The sequence below is a fragment of the Lissotriton vulgaris genome, chromosome 4_1, assembly GCF_964263255.1.
Source record: "Lissotriton vulgaris chromosome 4_1, aLisVul1.2, whole genome shotgun sequence".
Lineage (NCBI taxonomy): Eukaryota > Metazoa > Chordata > Amphibia > Caudata > Salamandridae > Lissotriton > Lissotriton vulgaris.
Genome location: NC_141691.1, coordinates 1,678,272,374 through 1,678,298,432, shown reverse-complemented (window position 1 = coordinate 1,678,298,432; position 26,059 = coordinate 1,678,272,374). Strand labels below are relative to the sequence as shown.

The 26,059-nt window shown below is 47.3% G+C and overlaps 1 protein-coding gene across 2 annotated transcripts in view; it reads right to left on the bottom strand.

Moving 5' to 3' along the window:
- Window positions 1–26,059, bottom strand: part of WWP1 (WW domain containing E3 ubiquitin protein ligase 1) — an 866,202-nt gene that overhangs the window by 573,223 nt on the left and 266,920 nt on the right. For both annotated transcript variants that reach the window (XM_086965959.1, XM_086965960.1), the window contains exon 11: window positions 24,044–24,128. In XM_086965959.1, coding sequence (XP_086822085.1) covers window positions 24,044–24,128 — 85 coding nt within the window. The remainder of the gene's footprint in view (window positions 1–24,043; window positions 24,129–26,059) is intronic.

Below are 26,059 nucleotides of genomic sequence, written 5' to 3'. Positions count from 1 at the left end.
GTTAATCTATGAAAGACACCACTACTGGAGAACCACAGTTTACAGGTAAGTAACCTCTGTTCTTCTTGAGTATTAGGGGTGTCTTTCATAGATTCCCATGCTGGAATAATAGTAGAAAGCAGTACACCACAATAAGAATCATAAAAGGCAATAAAGAAAGTTGCATCGCATAGATATATACAGGCAACCCAAAGAAAAAACCTTTTATTATATGAGGCGGGAAGCAACATAGGCTCACCATATTTGAAGAGGTTTCGAAACACCGCTTGACCCGCCGCGTTGACTGTCTCCAGACAGTAGTGCCTCGTAAACGTGTGCCTACTGGACCACGTTGTCGCCCTGCAGATCTGATGCAGACGCACTCCTGCAAACAGGGCAGTAGAGGAAGCAACTGCTCTGGTCGAGTGTGCCCGCACCAGAGCAGAAAGAGGCTTGCCAGCTCGTTGATGGCAGAAGGAGATGGCAGAAGAAATCCAACGAGTGATTGTCTGCTTAGTGACCAGATGACCCCTACGCAGCCGTCCGTAGGCCACGAAGAGTTGGTCAGACTTTCGAAAAATAGCAGTGCGCTGGATGTAGAATTTCTTGGCAGCGTGTCAGGTCAAGGGAATGAAGAGTGCGCTCAGCAGGAGACTGAGGATTAGGAAAGAAAGTCCTGAGGATGACTCGTTCATTAAGGTGGAAATCAGACAGAACCTTAGCAATAAATTTAAGATTTGTACGAAGTTCAACAGCGTCCTTAGAGAATTTTAGAAAAGGCGGTTGTATGGTAAAAGCGTGAATATCGCTAACCCTCCTAGATGATGTAAGTGCCGAGATTGGCCATCCCGAGTTTTTTAAGAACCCATCTTGTATGGAAACGATGCCTAGGAACGCCCTGCGTAAATTGGCAATGGACCATCTAGCGAATAAAAGATCGTCCACGGAAAAACTTAAAACTTAGCTTATCAGCAAATCACCATACAACCGGGACTCCAATTGTACCTTGCAAGTGATCTTAATTGTTACATTAGAATGCTTCTCTCAAGGTTTAGACTGGGATCTTTTTATCGCTTAATTACTTTCCCAGCCTGTAATGACTGGTCGAGAGATTTACCGCCATGCCCCTGTGATGATCTCGCCCCCCAAACTAATATGCACTGTATTTTATTTTGTACATTTTATGAGGTTCCAAGAAAGATCCTACTTAAACCAATTTTTAAGGAGTGGGGCCTCCGGTCTTGTAGAAATGCTTTCCTTAGACTGCAACGGCTAGAAAATATGGAAGTGGTCCAAACCCTAGCTAAATTTTTGAAACTTTTGGTAAAGTTTGGGAACTCAATGTAACATATGATATGTATTTATGTATCTTAGACCTTTTTAACGTATTAGATTTTAATGTACATGATTTCTTCTGTTTGTTGTTCTATTGTATTTTTTTGTTTTTTAATGCACTTGCCACTTTGTGATCATACCCCTGTTTTTAAAACACATGGTGTACCCATGATGGAAACGCAACTGGCACTTTGTGACTTATATTTGTTCTTAACAATGCTTGCTTTTATATTACTTTGAATATCGAAATAAAGCTTTTTGAATTTGAAAAATTGAATTTGATATAAGTGCAAGGAGGAGCGAAACCTTCCAAGTAAGTAATTTCAAGTCAGCTGAGTGAATAGGTTCAAAAGGAGGTTTGAGAGGTTGGGCGAGGACCAGATTGAGACGCCAGGCCGGAGGAGGACGTCGGATTGGTGGAAACATCCTGAATAGGCCCCTAAAGAACTGGCGAATGATCCTAGAGGAGTACAGAGACGTGGAACCATTGTGTCAAAAACGGGAAAATGCCACCAGAAAACATTTGAGGGAGGCATGTGAAAGTCTCGATTTTGCCAACAGGAGGAAGAAAGGTTATATCTAATCAGGGGTAGCGAGCAGAGGATCAATGTTCTGCGAATGGCACCAGACACAAAACCGTTTCCATTTTAATTTATATGTTTTAATGGTTGAAGGAGCCCGTGCATGAGCAAGAACCTGTCTGCAGTCCAGATCAATACTCAAATGTGCAAACTCATTGTGTTCAGGTGCCAGGCATGAAGCTGGAGAGACGCTGGGTATGGGGGCATATCTGCCCCTGATTCATGGTAAGAAGGTGAGGCAGCGGATTAAGAAGTATTGGCTTGCACTGAGAAAGAAGAAGCAGATCCGTGAACCACTGTCGACGTGGCCACCTGGGTGCAATCAACAGTATGTGACATGGTTGGAGCTTCATTCTGCACAGAAGGCGAGGTATAAGAGGGATCGGTGGAAAAGCGTACATGAATTCGTTGTCGACTGATGGAGTTCCCACTCGTGGTTGTCTGTGGTCAACCTGCTGAGAGTGTCCGCAAGGGCATAGGAAATGCCCGGGACATGAACTGCAGTCAACTGAACATGATGCTTTATGGCCCACCTCCAGATCTGTTGTGCCTGTTGGGACAGCAGAAGAGACCTCGTACCTTCTTGTTTGTTGAGGTAATGCATACTGGTGGTGTTGTCTGTGCGCACCAACAGAGACTCCCTTTCCACCAGCAGGCAAAAACGATTTCAGGGCGAGAAAGATAGCCAGAAGCTCCAGCCGATTGATATGCCACTTGCGCTGGTCGACTGTCCACTTGCCCTTTATTGACATCTCCCAGAGGTGAGCACCCCAACCTTCTAAGGAAGCGTCCGTCGTAAGGGTAAGCGTGGTAGCCAGCTCTTGAAACAGACGCCCTGTTGTGATGTTTGGAAGGTGAGCCCACCATTCCAATGCGCCCTGGATGCGGGGGGTCAGGAAGACTTTGTCGTTGAACGACCCCGAGACTTGCCGCCATTGTTTGTCCAATTCTTCTTGAAGGACTCGCATATGCAACCTGCAGTTGGGGATCAGTGGTATGCAGGACGAGGTCATGCCCAGAAAGGATTTGAACATCCGGACAGAAATTGACCTTTTGGAGCGCAGAAGAGTCACTAGTTTGATGATACGATCTAGACGTTCCTGCGAAACAAACACTTTCGCGAGACGTGTATCCATGAACGCTCCCAGATAGACTCTCTGTTGTGAGAGACGGACATGTGACTTTTCTTGGTTGATGGAGAGACCCAGTTTGCAGAAGAGGGCAAGGCAAGTGTGAGTGTGTTGAGTTGCTGTCAGAAAGGTTGGTGCCTTTATTAAGTAGTCGTCCAAATAAGGGTAGATTTGTATGCCTTGCAGGCGTAGATAAGCCGCCACCGGAGCCATGATCTTTGTGAAGACCCTCAGTGCGAAACTAAGGCCAAAAGGTAGAACCTTGAATTGGTAGTGCTTCGATCCCACTTTGAAATGGAGGTAACTTCTGTGCCTTTGATGGATTGGCACATGAAAGTAGGCATCTTGGAGGTCGACTCTGGAGAGGAACTCTTCCGGATTCAGGAACTGTAAGATATATAGCAAAGTCAGCATTCGAAATTTCTTGGACTTGACAAATTTGTTGACGGCTCGGAGATCTAAAATCGGGCGCCACTCTCCTGATTTTTTTCTGATAAGAAAAAAGCGGGAATAGAAGCCCTTCCCTTGTTGTTTGAGGAACCACTTCGACTGCACCTTTTTGGATCATTACCGCGACTTGTGCAAACAGTTCCTTTAGATGTTTTGGAGGAGGACCAGATGGTGGGTGGTTGGGTGGGAACTTGGTGAACTCTAGAGCATGGCCTTTTTGGATAACCTCCAAAACCCAACGGTCTGAAGTAATTTGTGACCAATTGAAAAATCTTTGGGAGATTCGACCTCCAATCTGCAGAGTGGGAAAAGACTTGAAGTTGCGAAAGTCATTTTTTATTGGAGGAGTTACCACCTCTGTAAGTGGTTTTACGCCTGTATGGCCTGGAGTCGTTCTGTCGAGGCTGCGATTGGTTGGAGTAACGCTGTCTGTTATCACTGTAAGAGCAGTATTGGGAGGAGCCACGAAAATTGGACGTTGTGCCTCGACCACGTGCTCCACGAAAAGGTCTCTTCCGGTATTGCAGAGAGCCTAGGGCGCGAGCAGCATCGGTGTCCTTTTTATAGACTCCAGGGCGCCGTCCACATGTTTCCCGAAGAGAGACTCACCGTCGAAGGGCAAATCAAGTAGTTTAGCTTGTACCTCCGGCCAAAAAGGACGTAGACTTGAGCCAGCCTTGTCTCCGTAAAACTGCAGCGCCAGCTAACTGCCGGAAACCAGTCGAGGATATATCAAAATAACAGTCAATGATTTCAGAGGAAATCTTCTCACCCTCCTGCACGATCTTTTGTGCTTCAGCTCTAGATGCTTCAGGTATGAGGTCAACCAAGGCAGCAATTTCGGACCACATCTGTCAGTCATAACGGCCGAGGATGGCTAAAGAATTTGCAGCCCGAACAGTGGTTGCAGCCATCGTGGAGAACTTTATTCCGATGGTATCCAGTCGGCGGCCATCCTGATCCGGCGGCAATGTTAAAGCAGAAGATGGATTACGGGACCTCTTTTGTGCAGCCTGCGTAATGACAGAGTCGGGTTTCAGCTGAGAGACTAAGCAAGCAGGCGAATCCTCAGGAGCCCTATACTTCTTGTCAATACGCGGAAGCACGACAAGGACAGAATTAGGCCGTTCCGTAAGTTTGAGGCCTTATTTCCATATGAAGTCTATGATTGGAATAGAATGCACCTGTCTCAAAGGCTGATCTTTGAAGTCATATAGAAAGCAGTCTTCTTGCCTGACAACCATAAGCAAATGAAACCGTTAGGCAGCTCTTGACATCAACAGATGAAAACCTCCAATGTCCACTGGAGGCGACGCCAAAGGAGAAGTCGGAGGAGGAGACAGAGTTTGTGCCTGGTAAGCCTCCCAATCTGCCATTGCAGCGTCATCATCTGGGTCAGTATCCGTATTATTATTAGTATCCACACGAACAGGAAATTCTAGGGTAGGAGAAGGGGCTCGTGGAACAGTCACAGAAGGCTGCATTGATGGAGGTAATGGAGAAGCCGGGGTGGATGGTGGAAATCGACGATTGTAGTCATCGAGCATGTATTGCAGGTTGGAGATCAAGGACATAGGCAACTGTGCCATAGGGACATCATGTTCACCAGTAGGTGAGGTTTCCGGAACAGAGACATGCAACTCTTGCTCGTCAGATTCATCACAGTCCTGGTATTTAATGTGTAACTGCGAGGGGCTACTAGCAGCCAAAAGTTATCCACATATGAACCCTCTGAATCACTCCCTTCTTCAGAGGCAAACAGTTGAGATGGAGGTCTGGAGCGATGGAGCAAAGGGCTCAAATCCAGAGGAGCTGGGCGTTTGACAGTAGTGGCCATAACCAGTGTGAAGCTGGTAGCAGTGGCAAATGAAAATGGAGCCGTTGACGATGTCGCCGTCGAGATCTGTGCTGAAGAGTTTCCTGATGTCGTCGATGATTTTAAGGCTTCCGACGACGAAGGAACTAGAACAATTGACGAGGTCTTTTTGGCGACGCTGACTTTGTTGTCAGCGACGAGGATTGTAACGTCGTCGAAGATGTCGTCGACGAAGTAGCCGTCGACGAGGAGCTGATCGTCGACGGGGCAGTAACTGTGGACGAGGCCACCGTCGATGAAAAGGAAGGCGTCGACGAAGAGTGAGACGTCGAAGAAGCTTTCGTCGACGAATGCCGTTTGGACAGGGTCGTCCACGAGGCTGGCTTCTTCGTCGTTGACGAGATCTGGATAATAGAAGAAATAGGCCTGACCTCCTGAATCAGCGTCGACGAAGTGGTCGTCGTCGACATTATTGTTGTCGACAGGGAGGTAGTCATCGTCGTAGTCAAAATGTCGACGGATTTCGTCATCGTCAACAGCTGCGTCGACGAGCTGGCTCTCATTTTAGAGGACAAGGGCACAGGGGGAATCTGCAACGCCAGAGAACTAGGTCCCGCAGGCGTAGAGGCTGGCAGATCCCTTGGGGAGACTGACTTAGAAGTGTCCATGAGCTTCTTTTTCTTCAGAAAAGGGGATGGAATGTCCGACTCAGACCCACGCTTCAGAGAGATTGCATTGACGAGAAGAAACACTCTTTAAATCAGACACAGTATTGTCCGAAGTCTTAAACTTCTACACAGACACAGTCGCTCCAGACGCTGCCTCCCGCTCTGCCCACCACCCGACCAGCTTATTGCCTCTTCAACCTCGCTCTGCCTCGAAACCGCAAGTTACCAGTAGCGCCAGATTGCCTGAGAGGCAGCCGAGCATTGCATTATCGTAGCGCTTGTGTTTTGCCTATCTACGCTGTAACTTAGATTGTTTAAATTGCTGTGCTGCCTGACTATCTACTTGCTGCCTGATTTTACCGGTGCCACTGCCATCAGAGTAGCGCTATTTACCTCGGTGCCCCATTTGTGCTTTAGATTCTGGCTGAGGCCATTTTGTACTTGTTGTTGTTGATCTCTGTGCCTTCCCTCTGTGCCTGCCCAGATCTCCGCCCAGCTCCCGCCTCCCAGCTGACCATCCCTCCCACTGACACCATAAGCCCCGCTCCCACGCTGCAGCGCTGTGACCGTCCTGCTCTACTACAGACATGGTCGCTCCAGACGCTGCCTCCCGCTCTGCCCACCATCTGACCAGCTTATTGCCTCTTCACCTCGCTCTGCCTCGAAAACCGCAATTTACCAGTAGCGCCAGATTGCCTGAGAGGCTGCCGAGCATTGCATTATCGTAGCGCTTGTGTTTTGCCTATCTACGCTGTAACTTAGATTGTTTAAATTGCTGTGCTGCCTGACTATCTATTTGCTGCCTGATTTTACCGGTGCCACTGCCATCAGAGTAGCGCTATTTACCTCAGTGCCCCATTTGTGCTTTCGATTCTGGCTGAGGCCATTTTGTGCTTGTTGATCTCTGTGCCTTCCCTCTGTGCCTGCCCAGATCTCCGCCCAGCTCCCGCCTCCCAGCTGACCATCCCTCGCCCCTCCCCCTCCACTTTCCACTTATGACCAATACCTCTGCGCGCAGCGATCGCGCCCCTTGCGCGCCGAAGGTGCGCCAAAGGTAAGCCAGTCTACGCCCGTCCACGCCTGGACCGCGCCCAGCGCCAGACCCCCTGGCCCCCGTAAACCTCACTCATCCCGCATAACGTATGACGCCGCCACCCTCCTAGCCCTTAACACCGGACGCACATCACAATGCTACGAAGCTGTCCCAGGACGTACCCATGGTCCCTTCGCCTGCCGCTCCTGCAAATTTACCAGCATCAAGACCCATACCACATCCACCAACCCCAAACACAACTCCGACTCTAACCACCTGAAGTGCATCGTGCTTAACACCCGCTCGATCCACAGACACGCCACCGAACTCTGGGATCTACTCGACACTACATCACCGGACGTCGGCTTCCTTACTGAAACATGGATGAACGCATCATCAACACCCGACATCGCCATAGCCATCCCGAACAATTACAAGATCATCCGAAAAGACCTCACTGTCCAAACAGGAGGAGGAATCGCCATCGTCCATAAGAACTCCATCAAAATCACGACCAGCTCCAATGATAACCTTGCAAACGCCGAACACCTTCACTTCCAGATCCACACCGACCCTAGGACCATACTCAGAGGCTCCCTCATCTACAGACCTCCAGGAACCCGTAAACAATTCAGTGAAGACATCACTGACTTCATCAGTCCACATGCCCTAGCCTCTGAGAACTACATTCTACTAGGAGACCTCAACTTCCACTTGGAAAAGAAAAACGACAACACCACCACCCTTCTTGACAACCTGGCCAATCTCGGCCTCAAACAACTTGTTGACACCCCGACCCATGTAGCCGGACACACGCTCGACCCAATCTTCACCTCGAGCAAACGCATCTCCTTCGACCACACCACAGCTCTCCATTGGACGGACCACAGCTGCGTTCACTTCAGCTACAAAACCACCTCGACCCACAACCTATTCCCCGAAGAAAATGGAACGAAATCACCACCGACCAACTCCTCACATCGCTCAACCAAAACCCACCCGCCCCCTCATCGGACCCAAACCAAGCTGCCATCAAATTCAAACAATGGATCACTCACAGCGCTGACGAATTAGCACCCTTGAAAAACCTTCACACCAAACAAGACAGCAAAAAGGCCCCCTGGTTCAACGATGACCTTAAGAAATCTAAAAAGCTATGCCGTACTCTCGAGAAAACATGGAGAAAAAACCCAACCACTGACAACATGACCACCTTCAAGACAGCCACCCGCAAACACCACCAGCTGATTCGATCCACCAAGAAATCAGCATTCAAGAATCGACTCGACAACAACGCACATAACAGCAAGGAACTATTCAACATAGTCAAAGAATTCACCAACCCCACCGCAGCCTCAAACGACATCACTCCCTCCCAAGACCTCTGCGACTCGTTATCCTCCTTCTTCTACAACAAAATCGCCGACATACATAACAGCTTCGAAAACAGTTCCAACGAACAATCCTCTCCACCCCCCTCTGAACCTAAACCGCCCTCTAACAACCTCAGCGCCTGGAACCCAATCACCACTGAAGACACCATCCGCCTCATGAATATCATCCACTCTGGCTCGCCAACCGACCCATGTCCCCACCACATCTTCAACAAAGCAGACTCCATCATCGCACCCCATCTCCATGATGTCATCAACTGCTCCTTCAACTCTGCTACCTTCCCAGAAAGCTGGAAACATGCCGAAGTCAGCGCCTTCCTGAAGAAACCCACAGCAGACCCCTCTGAACTTAAAAACTACCGCCCGATATCCCTCCTCCCATTCCCGCCCAAAGTCATCGAGAAAGCCGTTAATAGCCAACTCGCCGCGTTCCTCGAATCCAACAATTCCCTCGATCCCTCACAGTCCGGATTTCGAGCCAAACACAGCATCGAGACCGCCCTCATCGCAGCAACAGACGACATCCGAACACTACTGGACAACGGAGAAACAATGGCCCTCATTCTACTCGACCTCTCCGCCGCCTTCGACACTGTCTGTCACAGCACCCTCATACAACGCCTCAGCAACATCGGCATAAAAGGAAAAGCCTTGGACTGGATCATCTCGTTCCTAGCTGGAAGAACTCAGAGAGTCCGACCTCCCCCTTTCAAATCAGAGGCCACCGAAGTCATCTGCGGTGTACCACAAGGATCATCGCTCAGTCCCACCCTCTTCAACGTTTACATGAGTCCACTCGCCTCCATCGCGCGTCAACACAACCTTAACATCATCTCCTACGCCGACGACACCCAGCTGATCCTCTCCCTCACCAAAGACCCCAAGACCGCCAAAACCAATCTTCACGAAGGCATGAAAGAAGTAGCCGTATGGATGAAACACAGCCGCCTAAAACTTAACTCAGACAAAACGGAAGTGCTCATCCTAGGATCATCCCCCTCTGCCTGGGACGACTCATGGTGGCCCTCGGATCTGGGCTCAGCACCCATACCCACAGACCACGCATGCAACCTTGGCTTTATCCTAGACTCCTCACTCTCGATGACCAAACAAGTCATCGCATCTCATCCTCCTGTTTCAACGTACTCCGTATGCTCAAAAAAATCTTCCACTGGATCCCCATCGAGACAAGAAAGACCATCACCCACGCACTGGTTACGAGTCGATTAGACTACGGAAACACCCTCTACGCCGGAATGACAGCCAAATTACAGAAAAAACTCCAACGCATCCAAAAAGCATCAGCGAGACTCATTTTGGACATCCCTCGCCAAGATCACATTACCGGCCACCTGAAAGAACTCCACTGGCTTCCCGTCAACAAAAGAATTACATTCTGTCTCCTCACCCATGCACACAAGGCCCTCTAAAAACTAGGGCCCGAATGCCTCAACACTCGTCTAGCCTTCTACACACCCATCCGCCAACTAAGATCCTCCAGTCAAGGCCTCGCCGCAGTTCCGTGTATCCAAAGATCCACCATGGGAGTTAGATCCTTCTCCTACTTGGCAGCCAAGACATGGAACTCTCTCCCCACTCACCTCCGCCTTACACAGAACCACATCTCCTTCAGAAAAGAACTTAAAACCTGGATATTTGATAAATAATGATCCCCCTCCTCAAGCGCTTTGAGACCCTATGGGTGAGTAGTGCGCTATATAAATTCTTGAACTTGAACTTGAAGGAGACTGGCCTCTATATCTTTCAAGTCTTATTGGAAAAGGTCCTGCAAAATTTACAACTCCTGACCTCATGATTCGGGTAAAGGCAATAAATGCATTTTTTATGCGGGTCCTCCTTGAAAAGACGCAGTTTTCCACATGAGGAACAGGGTCTGAATAAAGACTTCTTTGTTGTAGACATAGCTGACAGTTTGAAGTTTGAAGATGAAGAAAAAACTGAGCAGAGCTCGGGGGGACTCCCTTCACACGACGTGCAGTAGAAAATCTGAGGGCTTGAGCTACTGAGGAGAAGGTTCTAGAGGGTGCTACAGCCGGATTGGCTGGAAAGTGGACTGTTATAATGACATTGATATTTTACTAAAGTGAGCTCTCCCTCAATGCTTTCTATGGGCCTATTTTGTTCTATGGTACTTCAAGACTATTTTTTGAAAATAATATACATATTGTGGAATATTATTTTATGTGTATATATGGATATATTATGTATATATTTATGTATATATGCTTCTTACTACTATGTTATGTACCGTGGAACTCCCACTTCGATGACGGGGAATTATTCAAGCAAGTGAATCTATGAAAGACACCCCTAATACTGGAGAATACATCGCTAGTAATTAACCGTATCTGCTCATAAAAAATTGATGGAATGAAGAGAAAAAGGAAAAAAAGTTTGATGTTATATTACAACATATAGGGAGTGCACCAGAAATATTATAAGTGTTATTTGTTTATTTGTGTATTTGACAGTTTCTATGATACACATTTTTTGGTTAACAAACAACATGGGTGATCAGCCCAATGAAATGTAATATTGTATTGTGGAATAGTCCATACGGTTGATATGTCCAAAAGTATGCCAATTCAGGGCAAGATATTTGAAGTGATCGCATATTTGTATTGCGGATCTATGGGAATGAGTAATATGATGATCCATAGGGAATCGAAGGGTCTATCTTACCCTGGAAACGGAATATTGAGCAGTTTATGGACTTCAACATTCCAATGTGTTTGTGAAGAAACAATGGATAAATTAAGTCACGATTTGCCCATCCGTGGGAATAATGATACTATGCAATGTCTTTGAATAATTCACTATAGAGTGGAAATGATATATTGAGATGAAGAGCATTGCACTCAAAATATATTTAACGTGCTGTTTACCACCAACGTTTGATTCACACTGTATATTCATGTATGGACTTTGAATGTTACAAGATGGCGGGGCTGCTTGTCATCGGAGAAGCAGTCATTTATTGTTGTTTGTTAACGAGAACACAGGAAATTATTGTTTTATAAACAATGGCCGTTTCCGGAGCGCCTCACCATCCAGAAAGGAGACTGCCGAAACGCGTCTGGTTGTGAATCAAGTCTCGGAATAAACCTTTTGGACTGACCCTGTGAGTGCCTCTTTCTTTTGTACTTTGCGTGCGAATTCTGAAGCATTGATATTTGCAGGCGCATCTCCAGCATGGAAGCATACGTCCGCGAGTGCACGGACTACAAATGCAAACTTTGGCGCTACGATATGGATATATATATATATTAACATAAGAAAAACAAAATTGCATAACATCATTATAAGTTGGCAAAGAAGCACAATGCGTAGGAAAAAACACCTCTAGTAGTAGAGGCTTACCTTATAGAAATAGAGGACGTAGAACCGTCTGTCCCACAGCTGCTTCGCTGGAAGTTGCTATTTCTAGGCAATAATGCAGCGTGAAAGTAAGAACACTCTTCTATGTAGCAGCACAGCAAATCTTGTCCAGTGGTACTCCAGCGAAAAGAGCAGTAGAAGAGAAAACTGCCAGCATAGAATGTGCCTTGGTCTTGATCTTAAGCGTTTTACCCGCTTTAGTATGACAGAGCCGAATAGCAGCAGCGATGGATTGTGTAATATTTCTTTTGTGACAGCAGAACCAAGTCTTAGAGGCCCATAAGATACTAGCAGTTGATCCGTTCTGCGTTGCTGCTTTGTTTGTTGCAAATAAAACTGAAGGCATCGTTTGACATCCAAAGAGTGGAGAGATTTCTCTGACAGTGAAGAAGGATGCAGGATAAAAGTGTGCTGAATAACAGGTTCATTAAGGTGAAACAGAGATGGGACCTTCGGTAGGAACTTAGGATTTGTTCTTAGCATACCATAGTCCTCTGTGAAGCGTAAGTAAGACTTTTTTATGGTGAAGGCTTGAATTTCACTTACTCTCCTTGCAGAGGTAAACGCAAGAAGCAATGCCACTTTCCAAGTGAGAAACTTGAGCTCAAATTTGTGAATTGGCTCAAATGGTGGCTTCATTAACTGAGACAGGACTACATTAAGGCGCCATTCTGGCGATGAGGCCGAATAGGGGGATAATTCCTGAATAATCCCTTTATGAACTGTTTAATGATGCAAGAGGAGCAGAGAGAGGAAGCATTGGGCGTGTTTTTGTATCGGGAGAGGGCCGCGAGGTGGACCCTTACTGACTCATACGCCAGACCTGAATTTGCCTGGGATAAGAGGTAAGGCAAGATTTGTTCTGGAGTTGAGAGAAGATGGTGAATGTCTTTTCGAAGGCACCAAGAACAAAATCTTTTCCAATTTTAGTCTGTTCGCTTTAGTAGTAGAATCAGCTCTAGCTCTGGACAAAATATTTCTACAGTCTTGAGAAATGACTAAATCTTTGAGCTCATTGAACTCTGGTTCCAGACATGCAGTTGTAGAGAAGCTGGGTGCGGATGCAGGATTTTACCTCTGTTCATGGTTAGCAGAGTGGTTGACACTGGCAGGCGATAAGGCTTGGATTGTGACAGCACAAGTAGCTCCATGAACCAATGCTGGTGGGGCCAACGTGGAGCAATGAGGATCAGCTGGCACGGTTCCAGTTTCATTTTCATCAGCACTCTGGAGATAAAAGTGCATGGGGGAAAATCGTACGCAAAGATTCCCGACCATCTTATTAAAAACGCATTCCCCCTGAGGTTCCCTGCTAGCGAAGAACCGGCATTTATGGTTCTCTCGAGATGCAAATAGATCTAAGTTAGGTGTTCCACATTTCTGGAAGATGGAATCGAGAATCACCTGACTGAGTTTCCACCTGTGATTTGTTTGATGTAATCTGCTCAAGGTGTCTGCCAGGTTGTTCTTTACTCCTGGGAGACACTCCGCCTTGATGGATATGTGATGCAGTAGTGCCCATTCCCAGATCCTCTGAGCTTCCTAAGATAGGATTCTAGACAGCGTTCCTCACTGCTTGTGGAGATAATGCATGCAGGTGGTGTTGTCTGTACGGATGAGGACTGAGGATGCTCTTATCCTTGAGAGAAATGACCTAAGGACTAGAGAAATTGCTCTAAATTTCTGAAAATTGATATGCATTTTGGACAGATAGACTCCATTTGCCGCTTATTAGGAGGCCCTTGAAGATGCGCTCCCCATCCTTCCAATTACGCATCTGTGGTCAGAATAAACTCTCGAAAAGAGAGTGAGGAATGACAGTCCCAGATAGAGAGATTGTTGGTGGACTGCCACCAAGGAAGAACATCTCTCATGATCGGTGTTATCCGAATGATCTCGTCAAATGATCCTATTATCTGTAGCCATTGTCTGTCCAATTGCTCCTGAAAGAGTCTCATCCTTAGAGGTGCGTGAAACACCATAAGGATGGCAGAAAATATGCAGAAAAAGGATTTGAGGAGACGAACAGATGCAAACTCTCGTTTTTAGAGATTGTGATCCAGAGATAGAATGGTATTCTGTCTTTCTGTGGATATGAATGCCTTGTTTTTCAGGGTATCCAACATTGCGCCTAGAAAGGTTATCCGTTAAACATAATCCGTTGAGACAGTATTAGAACTGAGTTTTGATGATTGATTACCAACCCTAGGGAGTGGAAGAGATGTAGGCAGAGGGAGATGGCCTCCAAGGCCTGATGAAGAGGAGCCCTTACTAACCAATCGTCGAGATGTGGGAATATCTGTAGGCCTTTTAATTGCAGATATGCTGCCACAGGAGAAAGACACCTAGTGAAAACCAGAGGAGCTGAACAAAGGCCAAAAGGAAAGCACCTTGAATTGATAGTGTGCGCCTGCCACAGTGAAACATAGGCATTTTCGATGCCTGGGAGGAAGAGGGGTAAGGAAATATGCGTTCTGCAAATCCAGGCTTGCCAGGAAATCCAAATTGTTCAGAAGCTGTAATATCTACTGGAGGGTTACCATGCGAAACAATTTTTTCTGCAGGTATTGGTTGAGCTTTCCGAGGTCGAGAATGGGACGCCATTCTCCAGACTTCTTCACCAGGAAGAAACAGGAGTAGAGGCCTCTGCCTCTCGGAGAGTATGGCACCCCTTCTATTGCTCCCTTTTGGAGCATAGTCAATGGCTCCTTCTTTAGCAATTGAAGATGGGGTGGTATTGATTTCTAAGGCGGATGAGCAGGTGGTGCTGTGGTAAACTCTAGTGCATGGCCATATTTTATTATATCCAGGACCAATTTGTCTGTTATTTTCTGCCATTGGCCTAGATAACGAGATAGGGGAATTTTCTTGAATGAAGTAATCGAGGGAAGAGCGTCAGGGGGCGAGGCCTCACCACTGTTTTATGAAAGCATCTCTGGATTGAACTTGTTGTTTCAGCCTGGGCTGTCTGGAGTAAGCCGCCTGTTGTGGTGCACAGTATTGTGGTTGATACTAGTAGTAAGAACGAAAAGAGGTGTAAGCCTGAGGCTGGTATCTCTGGTAACCACCTCAAATGAACAGGCTCATCTGCCACGTGCTCCACGACGGGGGTCTTTCTGTTTTGGAGCGTGCCCAAAGCTTTAGCTGTGTCCGACTTAATAGGTTGTAAGGTGTCATCAATATGTTTTCCAAAAAGTGTTTCACCATCAAATGGCATGTCCAAAATTTTGCTTTTCACCCCAGGGCGAAACGTTGTTGCCTTCAGCCAACTCTGGCGCCTGAGGACAGCCGCACAAGTGAGCTGACGAAACGCCAAGGAAAAAACATCCATAGAAGCATCAATAATTTCTGATGCAGATCTTTCGCCTTCAAGAAGGATCTTTCTTGCTTCTAGACTTTCATCGTCCGGAAGGCGATCCATGTAAGGAGAGATATCACACCACATCTGGCGGTCGTATCTTGACAATATCGCTAAAGCGTAGGCTGCGTGTACAGTAGTACCTGAAGTTGTTGTACATCTCTTGCCAATATAATCAGGCAGTGCAGTGATAGGTGCTAAAGGATTTCTTGATATCTGTTGGGCAGCCGGTTAGATAACCAAATCTGGCTTAGGATGTTCTACAAGACAAGTTGGAGCAAAATCAGGAGCTCTATATTTTTTGTCAATCCTGGGTAAGACCAGGATAACTGTGGCGGGTGTCTCCTCATTACTTTTACACCTTCCTCCCAGATGTGATCTATGATGGGAATAGACCTCACAGTCTTTCTTGACGAATCCTTTAAATCACAGAGAAAACAGTCAGACTGTTTGACTGCCATTAACAACTGAAAACGGGAAGTCGCTCTTTCTATTAGTGCGTGGAAGCCGCCAATGTCTTCTGGTGGAGAATCCGCAGTTGGGAGAAGGTGGAGAAGCAGGGGTCGTTTCCTATTTGACCATCTTTCTGAGGTTGACCCTCCTCAACAAGGAGGTCTTCGCCGGTGGTGTCGAAGCCTTCGTCGTTGTTGGACGCGTCTGTAGCAGAGCTGTCGCCAATTGCGTAGTCGTATCAAGTCGTTGACTATGTAGGTGGGCCACGTCCAGGTGATTTTTGAGTCGCTGGGTATCCAGATGATAAAACCGTTGACGATAAAAGCTTTCTAGAGACTGTAATCTTCATGGATGGTTCTGAAGATTGTTTTTCATGTTTATGGCTCATCATCTCAGTAGGAAATGAATTCTTTCCTTTTAGTGAAGTGCCTGCATCTTCCTGATAAGACTTTTTCTAAGCCTTTTTCTTGCAAACGTCAGGTGATTCAAGAGATCTTTCTCTCCTTGCAGATGTTTTGTGGGAAGCCTGTGAGTTAGAGCTCTACTCATCCTCAGAGGTGATGTCAGATTTACTTTTCAATCTCTGTAGTCAAATCAATAACCTACCCTCACTGTCCTTAAGGGTTTTGGTTAAAAGTCCTACACATCTTGCAGTCTTTTACCTTATGTTGAGGGTAGAAGCAGTAGATACAATTTTTATGGGGATCCTCAACATGCAGTCTCTTCTTACTGCATGTTCCGCATGACCTGAAGAGACCTTTCTTTGAAGAATCTCATATTGGATTTGAAATCTAGAAAACTGAAGAAGAAACTGAGCAGAGCTCAGGGAGCCTCCCTTTCACACGACCTGCTGTATAAAATGTGAGGAACCTAGCCTCTCTTGGGATTGTTCTAGAGGGTGCTGTTGCCCGATTGGCTGCTACTTAAGTTTGGTTCTTTTTTACAAAAGAAAATGGCTAGGCTATTGCGATGACTGTTCATTGCACTGTAGCCTATGGTCGTATTATTTACTGCTTTTATATGTATACCGTGGGACTCCCACTGCAACGACTGGGAGGATTCAAGCATGTGAATCTATGAAAAGATCCAATACTGGAGAACTTTGCTCTACGTGAGAGCGTCCATTTTGGCCGTTCCACAAGTACTGCACTGCTAGCGGTTCAGCTGATCGGACGCAAAACGACCGGGTTCAGGGGCCATGAAACTTGCACCTTTCATGGCAAACAAAGGTTTTCTTCCTTGACCAGCTAAACGCACTGCGTCCTGACTGCTTAGAGGCATGCCAGGCATCTGTTAACCCAAAGCCCATGGGAACAGTTGCAAACGTTGCCACTTTTTCTGCACCCCAAAGGTTAACATAATGGCACAGACAATGCAGAGCGTGCTCGCTCCCTAGACGTCAAGAACGTGAATGCACAGGTAAGTGGTTATTCGACCAGAAACAAATTCTGCTTTAGTATAAACTGTTGCTCACTAGCTAACCATCAGCAATATTCAAGATCTCCTGGTGGACAAATTCCCTGATGCCCTATTCTTGACAGAAACATGGCTACAGGAGGAATCTCTACCAGATGGCATCATTGCACTCGCTAACAAGCATTTACAATGCAATGGTTTCGCCTTTTGAAAAGTTTGAGCTATTGGCATTGTAAATGACAACATTTTTATTTATGTGTTAGTTTTGAAAACAGATAAATAATTGGCATTGTCATTTACAGTGCCAATAGCTTAATCTCTCGCAAATGCACACACAAACACACAGACCCCCCCCCCCCACACAGAGAGCCCCACATGAAATCAAATGCTGTAGAATGCACTTGGTGGTGAATAAATGCATGTGCTGTCACCGACACACGGCTGTATATCTGTCCCTGTCTCCTTGGTGGGGTCTCTCTGATCCGGTATTGTGAACACAGCCGCTCCTGGCAGGTTTGAGCTACCAGCCTGGCGTCCCTAGATGGCATCGGGGAGGAGGTTGAGACAGGGGACGGGGGTGGGACACAGGGCTACCAGGTCGAACGGTGCATACAGCATCCTCAGGAAGGGGCCTGGAGCGCAGTGGGGACAGGCGCCTGCAGCAGCTGCAGCGCACAGAACGTTGGAAACACTGATTTGTGCTGTGGCACTCTAGAACAGAAGCGTGTTAATGCATCCTCAATCAGGCGGGGTGTGTGCTGGCTATATTTAGAGGGACGAGTGACAACTAATTACAGACCAAGCGACTCCCAGCCGGCAAACATGCCTGGTGCGACAGGCAAAATGTGGACACAGCTATCTTCTCGCTTGTACACTCACGTTAGTAGGTCAAATAATTAAAAAAAAAAATTAGGTAGCTGTAATGGGGTAATGATTTATTGGGAGAATATTGCGATGGGAGGGGGAGCCATAACATTGAGAATATCAACAAGTCAAAATGCGACAGATTCAAGTTTTATTAATAAGCCCCGGTCATGACTAGTAGGATATCTCAAAATGTTGCAAACTCATTGAGCGTTTCTTGCCTCTTATGCTGACAAAAAACTTTTAGCAGAAAAAGACACTGATCCAATCAAGTAGACCAGGGGAAAACACGGTCACGGAGCCCATAATCTAAAGATGTAAACCAGATAAATTATTATTTTGGGTTAAAAGGGCTCCCAATAATCAGGAAAATCGCAGTTGTCTCCGAATGACATGAATAAACAGCCCCTCAGTATAGAACTTCCTATTTGAAACCGGTGTGCAGCAGTCCTTCACCCATGCCGATTGCAGATCAAGTTAAGTCTATTACAATGCGGCGCTAGACAGTGAAGAGTGTCTGAGACCTTTAGTTACAGACCGTGTGGCGCTTGCGTTACAAAGACTGTGAGGAGCTTGAGCAGGTGGTAAATGTCTAAGTAAAACCCTTCGGTAAAGAGAATAACACACAGAGCAGCACAGGCTAATTCAATCAATATCCGCACAGTTTTCACCCATTCCAAGAGGTGTAAACTCATAATAGGAGTGTAAAAGGGCAAAGGCGCTTTAACAGTAATCGCGGCTGGCCGGGGTCCCTGCCCATGCACTCCTGACTCATGATCTGAGCCTTCAGTTTATACTATGGTGGAGAAGGCACGCCTCAAACTCTCGCAGTCTAACCTCCTTCAAAACCCGAAAGCTCCAATGCGTAGAGCTTCAGTAACGTGCCATACACATACTGTTGCTTGTATTCGCACCCTTCTATGCCACCCTAAACAGTTACCCCACTAGCTGGTAACAGCGCTATATAAAGAAATAACTTGGCAGCAGTCCCCTTATCAGCCGCTCCGTTGGCCCCCACCAATGTCGGCGCCACCTGCGCCCCAGAAGCAACTCTGTACGGTGCTGACGCATCACCAGCCCAACAAACTAAACACTACACCACAACAGAGCCGAAGCCATCTCCACAACACACACGACAGCAGGGGAATGTCGAGGTGCAGGCAGCCGCCCGCTGTCCCGAGCCCTGCACTTCACTTCAGCATCCCAGTCACACATTCGCCCCCTCCTGATCCCGCAGTGAGATCACGGCCTGGGCCTCCCATCACTGCTGTTGCCGGGGTAACTGCGAACACAACATTGGCATGACTGCTGCACTGCGAGTCCACGCGGAGTGGGAGGGCGGGGGCCACAGTTATAGACGAGGCACATTTCTGAATGAGAGAGGTACTATTATGAAGCCGTGCATAATGGAAGGCAAAGCGCAGTTGTCTCCAAATGACATGAATAAACAGCCCCTCAGTATAGAACTTCCTATTTGAAACCGGTGTGCAGCAGTCCTTCACGCATGCGGATTGCAGATCAAGTTAAGTCTATTACAATGCGCACATGCCAGAAGGCTAAGAATACCACATATGTGCAGAAAAAAAGTAAAAAACAAAACCTTCAGAAACAACAATCCCTGGCCTTCAAACATATATTACAGATTGTGTACTGAAAGCAGTCACCCCTGCGGATAGACTCGATAACATAAGGCAATACAGGAAGCATGCCAGAATGGATTCAGCATAGTAGAAATATAGATGCCGCCGAAATTAACAATTGTGCCCTATAGCCCCTATTAACTAAATAAATCTTCACTTACAGCAAGTCCGTGGCAAACAGTCACCATACCAACGAGGTAGAAATCACCTGACCAGATGGCGCCGAAGAACTATAAGGACATACGTGAGCTGAGTAAGACGTGCGCTGATAGGTTAGTGCTATTGTCAATGGTAAACAAACACGGAATGTTGGAGTCCGCCGCGTCGTGAAGTCATGAAGCCATTGTAGAACAGTGAAAACTGAAAATAACGGTGCATAGACGTTCGCTGCATAGTGATGATAATGTCACCCTGAAATGGTAATAGTGAAAACAACATAGAAATGAACCAGTGACGGTGCCGAAGAACGTGAGCTTAGTAAGACATGCGCTGATAGTGTAGCGCTATTGCCAATGGTAAACAAACACGGAACGTTGGAGTCCGCCGCGCACTGAAGTAATGAAGCCATTGTGCAATAGAGTTAGTGATGCGCACGCGTGCGCGAAAAAGTGCGGCTCACACTGATATTTCGTAGTTGATTGTTTTTCTTTTCCGATGGGTGCAGTGCGGCTTCTTTAAGACAAGCACCTACGAGGACACGGGGGGCGGGAGGGGGGCGGGAGAGAACACGAACGGCGGGAGGGAGGCGGGAAACGTGCCGGGGAAAAACACTCACGATGCCTGCGCCCCAATACATCTGTCCCACTGCTGCTCTGGATGTGGTGCCTCGGGTGACTGCTCTGAAACAAACAAGCACCTACGAGGACACGGGGGGGGGGGCGGGAGAGGAATGGACGGCGGGAGGGGGGCTGGAGAGGACACGGGGCGGGAGAGGACACGAACGGCGGGAGGGAGGCGGGAAATGTGCACAGGACAGCGAGGGGAGGGGGGACGGCGGGAGGAGGGACACAGAAGAAGGCAGGACAGCAGCAAGCACGGCCCGGCCGGACCAGATTCGGGGGCGTTCCCGGCTTTTGGCTGACGTAGCCACAAGCCAAAAATTCTCGGGAACGCCCCCGAATCTGGTCCGGCCATGACAGACGCCTCTCTGTTCCAATGGCTAGCCTCCATTTATGGAGCTAGCCAATGAAGCAGAGGGGCGTATTCAAGGCACCCATACTAGAAACTACAGATTTCTCTGGAGGCGGAGCTTACGCTCCGTTCCCCAGCGAAACCTAAAACTATTGCATTGCCAGAAGTGCCAACAAATACAAGGTACGAGACAGTATAGCCATTGTCTTCAAAGACATCTTTCAGAGCAAAATAGAAGAGCTTCCCTTACAGGCATTCGAAGCACTATTCTTTTCGCTTGGTCTCTTGCCTAAGTTTACAGTAACTGGAGTACTAATGTACCAGCCCCCCAGTTATGCTGGGAACTGGTGCCCGACCTACTCTCTCCCTGCAAAAGTGCCAATTTTACTCTACTCGGAGACCTAAACATGCATTAGGAAGATGCAACTTACAAGTTAAGTCAGGCTTTTATAGAGGACCTGGGCACGCGGATACTCAACCTAACTAACTTGACACCCATGCAGAAGGCAGTGCATCTACTAGACCCCACGTCTTCCAATATTGCAGGTCACTAGCCAGTGACCAGGAAGGAACCAGGCGATGTCGAGGAGATTTCAGGTGAAGAGGTGAAGCTTGTCTCTGCAGCCACAAGGACCAGGAGGCGTCGACGACGACCAGGATCTGGATTCGGGCTGTCCGAAGAAGGATCAAGTTGACTGCAGCGTCGGTATCCGGATTGGACCCAACAAGCCTTGGCAAACGCGACCCACGCAGGAAGTGAAGATTTGCTTCGAGTCAGACCAGCAAGGTCTGGGGAGCTTCTTCTTTGGAGGGAAGCTGGAGCAAGCCTGGAGCAACCAGGCCAGCGGTTTAAATTCAAAAAGAAGTCTTCAGAGGGCTAACTAGCCAGCGGGCTAGCAACTTTGAAGACACGTTGAGCTGAAATGCAGGAGCAGGCCCCACGCGGCACTCGTGGAGTGTGGACGGCTGAGCTTTGGTGCAAATGGTGCTCGGGTCTGGGGCTTCTCATACCCCAATGCACAACGGCGAGGGTACCTCAGGAGTCGAGCAGTTAGCAAAATGCAGGAAGTCCAGGGTGTCTGGTCCCACGTCTCTCGTGTCCGCCATGGCTCTCAGCTTTGCTGTGGATCAGAGTCAGAAGTCTGGAAGTCCAGTTCCTGAGTCGCTGAGTCTTCGGGTTTCGGCAGGAGCGTCGACATAGCAAACCGGCAAGTTACTGGTGGTGCCTGTTTGCACAGGGTGGTCACTCCTTGACCACAAGGGAGATGTCTTCAGTCTTCCAGTCGTATAGAACGTCAAAGGTCCAAGAGTTTCGTATCAGAGTTTCATTCCAGGAAAATCTAAAGTCTGTAGACACAGCTCCTATCTTTATACTGATTTTAGGGGCTGGAGTACCTGCTAGGTCCCTCCTATGGGTGGACCTGGGAAGGGGGTGGTTACACCCCTTTCCCTTTGTCCAGTTCTGCGCCAAAGTGGGGCTGGAGTGCCCCAGCAACTGGTTTGAACCAGGCTATACATGGAGCACCTTGTGTGCCCCAGGCAGTGTCTGGAAAAACAGCTTTCCATTCAACCCACCTTGCTCCAATACACTACAGGCTGTCTGGGGAGGTGCTAGCACCTCCCTTGACAGGAAACCTATTGTCCAGGCCTCCCTTGCTGGAGTTTCGTCCAGCAGCAGGAGGTCAGACTCGTGTCTGTGGCAGCAGCATCCATTTTGTGATGCTGAGGCTCTGTTTGACTTTAACCGGGTAAAGCAGGAACATACATGTCTTTTCTCTCTAGAAGGGTGGAATGCTACTCCCACCACCAGAACTGGCTGGGGGGTAGTATTCCAAAGTGTTTGACACCTTACAAGACATATTTTGATAAAGCCAAACCAAGTTAGCATTAACCGCAAGGATTATAATGCACTTAAGTGTACATGGTATGGCTATATCATAGAACACCTATAAGGAGATGGTTCCGAAAGCTGCAGAGGGGCTCAGCTCATGCTAGGGCACCCTCTCACATAAAAACAAGCACTCTACCTCTAGGATTGTTAAGGCCTGCCATAGGAGTGACTTATAGATTACTATGTGTCTATATATAAAGTAGATATAGATATACTATATCTAAGTAAGGGGTGATTACACCACCTTACCCAAGCTGAGTGATCAGCCTGTGGTGTCAGTTTGGATGGCAAGCCAGGGGTGGCATAATACACGCTGCAGCCCCTGGTAGGCTTTGGATGCACCTATGCCCTGGGTACCGATGGTACACTATACAGGGGCTCTCAAAAGTGACCCAATACCCAATCAGGTATGTACCTAAAGTGCATGATCTCAATTTAGAGAAAGAACAGCTGGGCTGTGGGTCTGATTAACAGGCCCACAGCCACACTAAAGTAAAAAAAAACAAAGAATCACAGCAAAAAGTGGGGGTGACCATAGGAAGCAGACCCTACTCTCCTACAACTGGCTCACAGCAGACCAATCAATTTCAATGCTCTCTGCTTAATGCAAAAAAATAATCTCTGATTCAGGACCTCGGTACCTGCAAAAACTGGTTGTGCCCTACCACCCCTCCAGCACATTGCGCTTAAGTAACCAATTTCTTTACACAGTCCCCAGATTCATAAGCGCCCATATGGGTGGCTGGTCCTTCTTCGCCCTGTGCCCAAAGCTATGGCACACGCTTCCTGACACCTTGCGAAGCGGCGCTTCTTTTCGCAAGGAACTGAAGCCAAAGCTCTGGAAAAACTAGCGGTAGCTATGTGTTATCTAAGAACGAATTATTCCTAAATAATAATTACCTCCTCCTGAAAACTTGAAATATCTTCCTCCAAGGAACGCTCAGAAACAAGTCTAAAATCAATCCCTTCTTCTACCACTTGCTGCTCCATTCCTAGCCTTTTCTCAATGTGAGGCTAAAAAAAGTGACTTGGGATTTGTCCAACAAGGCATGATCTGAAATGATGGGCACACCTAGTTTGATGCCCCACTTTGCTTTTGTTATTACCAATAGACAGCAATTTCACTCTTTCAGTCTCTCCAACAATCAGTGACACTGCAGGCATGCACTTCTCTATTATGTCAAGAGATTAATCTGCATATTACTTAAGTCACCCGTCATGATGGAACTAAGGACAATTGAAGATTCATGTATTCGGGCATGTACAGCAAGCATAGTCTGCTATCCCTCCCCCATCGCTCTTCTCTCCACATCCATGACACAGTTTTAGTTTCTAGTTTATAAGCAAGTGATGCCCGATTAAACATTTTTGTGCACATTCAATACAAGTGTTATACGAAGTAACTATGTGCAGTACACAATAGCTTTTCAGCAGGTGATGCTGAATTCTTCTCATTTAATGTTGGCAAACCTGCTCAGATGCAAGTGTAATACAACAATACCTACCCTTGAGTTCGGGGGTCTTCCCATTGAGTTGTTTTTGTGTTGTGATTCACAAAGTAAACTCGGTCATTTGAGTCAACTCTTCTTTCTAAAAGGAAAACACATTTATTAAATATTTGTGAACTTTGATTGTAAACTAAAAACAAAACATGGAGCAACTACATTTGTAGACATGGAATCTTTTAACAACTTTATATCAATTCTAAGTGAGCAATAATGAAACAAGCAAAGGATCCCTCAAACAGACAGGGAAATTATATTTTTCCTCAAAGTAATATATCAATACGTTAAAAATGGAACAAAAACATGTGCCATTTCAATTATTACACATCATCGTAAAACAGCTACCACCAACAATCCTAACAGGCAGGATGTGAAAGTATGTGTCCTGCAAGTCCTGCACTACCATCCAGTCCCCAGGGTCAAGGGCAGACAGCACCTAAATCAAGGTGAGCATCAGGATTTCTTCCTTTTTCAAGAAGTAGTTGAGAGGGCGAAGGTCTAGGATAGAAAGGAGGCCTCCGTCCTTCTTCGGCAGCAGAAAGTAGTGGGAATAGCAACTACGACCTACTTCTGCTGTTGGTATCCTCTCAATGGCTACTTTGACCAAAAGAGCTTGCACTTCATATTGCAAGAGAGAAAGGTGATCCTCCATTACCTGGTATGGGGACAGTGGTAATGGCTGAGGTTTTCGTTCGAAAGGTACGTCATAGACCCTCTGGACTGTCTGCAGCATCCATTTGTCTATAGTGGTTTCCTTCCACTGGGGTAGGTGGTGCAGAAACCTACCCCCAACCAGGCACCCATGACTGTATAGGGAAAACATAAGAGGTTTTGAAGTTGCAGCTGCCAGAGGTTGGGAGCAAATGGGGTAGACCTCTGGCTCCCATAAGGCTTGTGGGAGCTGTATCCGTGGCCACGAAAGGACTGTCATACCTGTAGGTTGTGCTCATAGCTCCTACTATGGCCACAGAAGGTGAATGCGGCTATCGAGGGGCCATGGCAAGCCCCAATGGTATCTGTTATGTTATCTTAACTTGTAAAGAGCGACAGCTGCCCCAGCAAATGGGTGTCCCGGCACTAATGCAGTAAAGACAAACACAGCAGAAAGCAGGCAGGAGACTAGAAAGCAGTGAAAAGGTAGGTCTTAATGGCCTTTCTAAATGCAAAATAATTGTCAAGGTCACAGATCTGCATAGGGAGTGAATTCCAGAGGGTGGCGGCTTTGTAGCGGAAAGAGCGGCCACTAGCCCGGACTCTGCGGGCCGAGGAACCACCACCAAGTGCTGATCCTGTGAGCAAAGAGATTGTGTAGTGGCATAAGGCAACATGAAATCAGCTAGAATGGGAGGCGTGGCCAGCTTCAAAACCTTGAAAGTGATGCATAAGGTTTTGAATTCAATGCGTCTGGCCACCGGTAACCAGTGCAGCGGCGGAGAGCATTAGACACAGAGCAAAATTTGCATAGACCTAAAAGCGTTCTAGCAGCTGCATTCTGTGCCCTTTGCAACCTCGCGACCTCCGCCTTGTTAGACCCTATATAAAGGGAGCAGGCATAGTCAAGTCTTGACAGAACCGCTGCCTGAATGATGACTTGCCGCGTTGAAGCATCAAAAAAGCCCAACAAGGGTCTAAGCCCCCGGAGGAGGCCAAAACAGGTCCCAGCCGTTTTTTTCATTTGGACTTGATAATTTAAAGAAGTCTAGCCAGACCGCAAGGTTTTTTACTGCCTGTTTGGGGGAAGGGTGTTTGCCAAGACTGGTTGGCCACCAGAGATCACTCCACCGACCATGGTCCCTACCTACTAACAGTACCTCTGATTTGTTAGAGATCAGTTGGAGGCAATTGCTGTTCATCCACTCGGTCACTGCCGCAAGGTCACCCTGAAACTTGAGGGCGTCTCGCTCGATGTTACTAGAGAGTGCCACCACCAACTGAGTATCGTCTGCGTAGGAGACCATAGTCAGACCCTTGCTGCTGGCAAATGCCGCTAATGGTTGAACCTAAAAGTTAAACAAC